Genomic DNA, 3,594 nt, shown 5'->3' with positions numbered 1-3,594 from the left:
TAAAAAAAAAAAAAAAAAAAATCCTAAAGCTAACAATGTCTTCCTAAGAATTTTACAAAATCAATAATTTATGTAATCTCAGCTTTTAAGCACTTTTTTTAAACCGTTCAAATTTCCATGAAGTTGGAAGTCAAAAGGACAAAATGTTTCAAGTATTACTTTTATTTATATAGTTGGACTTTGATGTGCATTTGACCATGAAATGTTTGTTCAATGTGTCTTCAAATTCCTTTTACTTCTGTATTTACACAGCTTTAGATACAGCAATATTTTTTTCAATGTGTCACTTCTGCTCAGGAACTGGTGCACACTTGTTTGAGTGTTTGTGGTGTCTGTAGGCTGCACTAGACTTGAAGAAGTCAGCCTGTTCTGATCACACAACTGTTTTGCTGTAGGAGGTGAGTATCAGCAGAACTCTAGTGCTTAAAGAGCCTGTTTTCATGCCCTCCAGTATAATATGCACTTAAGCCATTATCATTAATGACAAATGCACAGAATGTGAACATCTGCCAGCAATTAAAAAAAAAAACGTATCCACGCTTACTGTCTAAAGCTGAATAAGGGCATGGTGACCCAACCCAAAGCCTCAATGCTTCGTTTCTGCTTGCTCTTCTCCTCCGCACCTCCAGGGGGCGGTAGAGGGGTGGCATATAGTGTCACTGTCAACTGTGACTCCCTTGGCAACTGGTTGATCTGGATGGGGAAGCAAACTCTATATTTTGAAAAAGACAAAATTAAAAATTAGTATAATACTTAACAAGTATAATTCTTACAGTCTGTTCTCAAAACTAAGAACAACATTTTATTTTTAAACACCTACACTTGGAGTTATAATAGCATATACTCCCACCTACATACATGAGCCTAAAATATTCCCCAGGATGGAGGATTAAAAAAAAAAAAAAAGTGACAACTGTCCACTAAAATACCCATGAACAATACCAAAACAAAACAAGGCGGCAGAGTACAAAAACAGCCACAGGAAGCTAAACTGGATGAGCTATTTTCAAATATGACGTCTGAAATACTTGGTAAACAAACTTAGATCTACCTGTTCAAACTTTAGGCCCACTGTTTTCGACAAGCCTCAAAGAGATAGTATTTATGGGACTGTGTAGCGTGTGTGGATTGTGTCAGGCTCACCTCTGGTCCCACACCACCAGGTGGAAGAGATATTTGCTGACCGACTGTTTACTGGTGTGCTGGGGAGCACAAAGCTCCACTCCACCATGGGTAAGAGAACAGGACAGGAAGAAATTTTCATAGCTGTGGATGGGTTTGTGAAAGAGAGAGAGAAAGACAGAGACAAAGAAGGTGAGATCAGCAAATGGCAGCAGTTTACAGTTACAGTAAAGTTACATCTAACAGAAGCCAAGATATTTGGTACATTAAATCACTGAAAACTTTCCCTTCCAGGAAGCTGCTGCTAACCTACCTGATAAAATTAAATAAAACCAATAAAATTAAATACGGAAAAGATGTTTAAGATGTACACAATAAAAATTCTAAACCCTTTTTTGGTAAGATCTTATTAAACAATAAGTAAAACCATCATCTTACAAAATCGAGAATATGGGGGTCTTGCAGATCACAGAGTGTTTTAGAAATCAAGTCTTTACTAAACACAGGCATGCTTTTATATTTGGGTTCATTAGTTAATTTACTGGCTTACCCTGCCAACTTTTCCCAACTTCCCTCTCCTAATCCCAACATTATCCGATCTTCCCCCACCATCATTCAACTTCAATTTAAGCACTTAAATGGGAAATGAACTCCCGAAGCCAATTTAAATAGAAGGAAAAACATTCCTTAGCTAAATGGAACACCAGAGAGGAAAGAAAAATACGTGATTGAAATACTAATGTCACAAAATCCTAATACTGATCTGAGGAGCCACAAAAACACAGCAGAGGAATAAACACCCTGGTTATTGTCTCCTAAAAATCATTTAGCCATCTTCATGATAAATAATGTTTGAAATTGCCTTTTCACACTAATCTGAAATCAGATTTGAGCCGTTAGGTTTGAAAAGGGAAAAGGAAGCGGATTCTAGATCAGCCCATCTGATTGACTCTAATTGCCTAAAGCAGATGGAAGGCAAGATAATGTCAGCCCTCCATCATCACTGCACAGGTGCCCAGCCTACCCTCCGCCTGGCTCCAGAGGTCAAAGGTTATGCTGAGTTCCCATGCATGCTTCTTTGTGATGGCTCGTTCCACAGTCAGCATCAGTTTCAGAGGGAGACAAAGAGCACTAGTCCAGGGCAATGGGTGGGAGAGACCATTCCTGTGCTGTGTGGGGGAGGGGAAGGGGCTGTATTATTTTGTAATTGAATGATTGGGCGAGGTGTACTGACATTTAGGGTTGGCCAGCATCTGTCTCCATGCTGGTGGGAGCAGTTGCCGCAGTTCTGGCTTAGGACAGAGGGTGAAGAGGAGTGAAAAAAAGAAGGAATGCCATTCTCAAGAGTCCTCTCTGTACACCGTAACACCAAATAATCCTGCTGGATTACCGAAGGGGATCAGCAATGTGGACAGACGGTATACAGCTGCGTCTCTTCTTCCACAATAGTCAAGTTTTCCTGTGGTGTCATTTCCACAGTCCTCAGAATTCAATCTAAAACGGCAACAATCAGGTTTTTGATCTACAAGTACATAAAGATATTTCGATTTTCTTATTCTGAGCGACAGTAAAGTGATTTAGGGCCACAAATGAGTTCATGAATGTTATCAACAGATGGAGAGCCTACAGTCTGGTACGCTATCTGCTGGGAAAGAAGCACTTCCTGTACAAACACAAAAAAGTGCTACTAAACCCAATAGTGAAACTAAGCAAAAGCAAGAATTATTTTTCTGAGTAATCCATATTTTGCTGAAAGAGGCACATTCTGAATCTGCGTTAGCTGCATTTTTTTTTTTTTATATTTTTCTACTTTCGTTTGTGATTCACAGTAATCACAGCATGTAATATGATATCATGGAAAGTCTTGTTAAAAACCTGTCATTCAGGATCTCTAATCTGCAAAACAAACGATAACGCTTACTATTGCAAATCTGAACTTGTTCAAACCGTCAAAACAACCCACTTTTCATATTTTTTTCTACGACAACAATTTTATGAAGATTGACAGTAGACAATGAGTTGGAGAAATATTCTTCCATGTTCCTTTTATTTATTTATTTTAGCAACACCCACATTACTTTGTGCTACATGAACACACAGTGCACAGCTGACAAAAAACAATGAAGTGTTATAGTATACACTACTGTTCAAAAGTTTGGGGGTCATCAATTTTTTTTGAAAGTCTGAATATTATGAAATATTCTTCATTTAAAATAACAAATTTTAATATATTTTAAAATGTAATTGTACATTTTCCAGTTACCAGCAGCCATTACTCCATATTTTTTTCTTCCAGGACTCCTTGATGAACAAAGTTCAAATGAACAGAATTTATTTGAAATATTTTGTATAATTATGTCTGTCACTTTTGATCACACCCTTGCTGAACAGAAAGCATTAATTTCTTTAAAAAAGAACCCCCCCCCCCCCCCAACAAATCCGATATCTAGTCCATTTCTTCCCACGACTTGT

The 3,594-nt window shown here is 38.0% G+C and overlaps 1 protein-coding gene across 1 annotated transcript in view; it reads right to left on the bottom strand.

The window, feature by feature from the left end:
• LOC107553064 (phosphatidylinositol 4-phosphate 3-kinase C2 domain-containing subunit beta-like) overlaps positions 1-3,594 on the bottom strand; it is a 42,890-nt gene that overhangs the window by 21,256 nt on the left and 18,040 nt on the right. Inside the window, 2 exon segments of the mRNA XM_016235195.1 lie at positions 545-712; positions 1,144-1,266. Coding sequence (XP_016090681.1) covers positions 545-712; positions 1,144-1,266 — 291 coding nt within the window.

This window comes from Sinocyclocheilus grahami, unplaced genomic scaffold, assembly GCF_001515645.1.
Source record: "Sinocyclocheilus grahami isolate Dianchi unplaced genomic scaffold, SAMN03320097.WGS_v1.1 scaffold2.1, whole genome shotgun sequence".
In the NCBI taxonomy this organism is placed as follows: Eukaryota; Metazoa; Chordata; class Actinopteri; order Cypriniformes; family Cyprinidae; genus Sinocyclocheilus; species Sinocyclocheilus grahami.
Note: the sequence above shows the minus strand (reverse complement) of the source record. Positions and strands in the feature narration are given on the sequence as shown.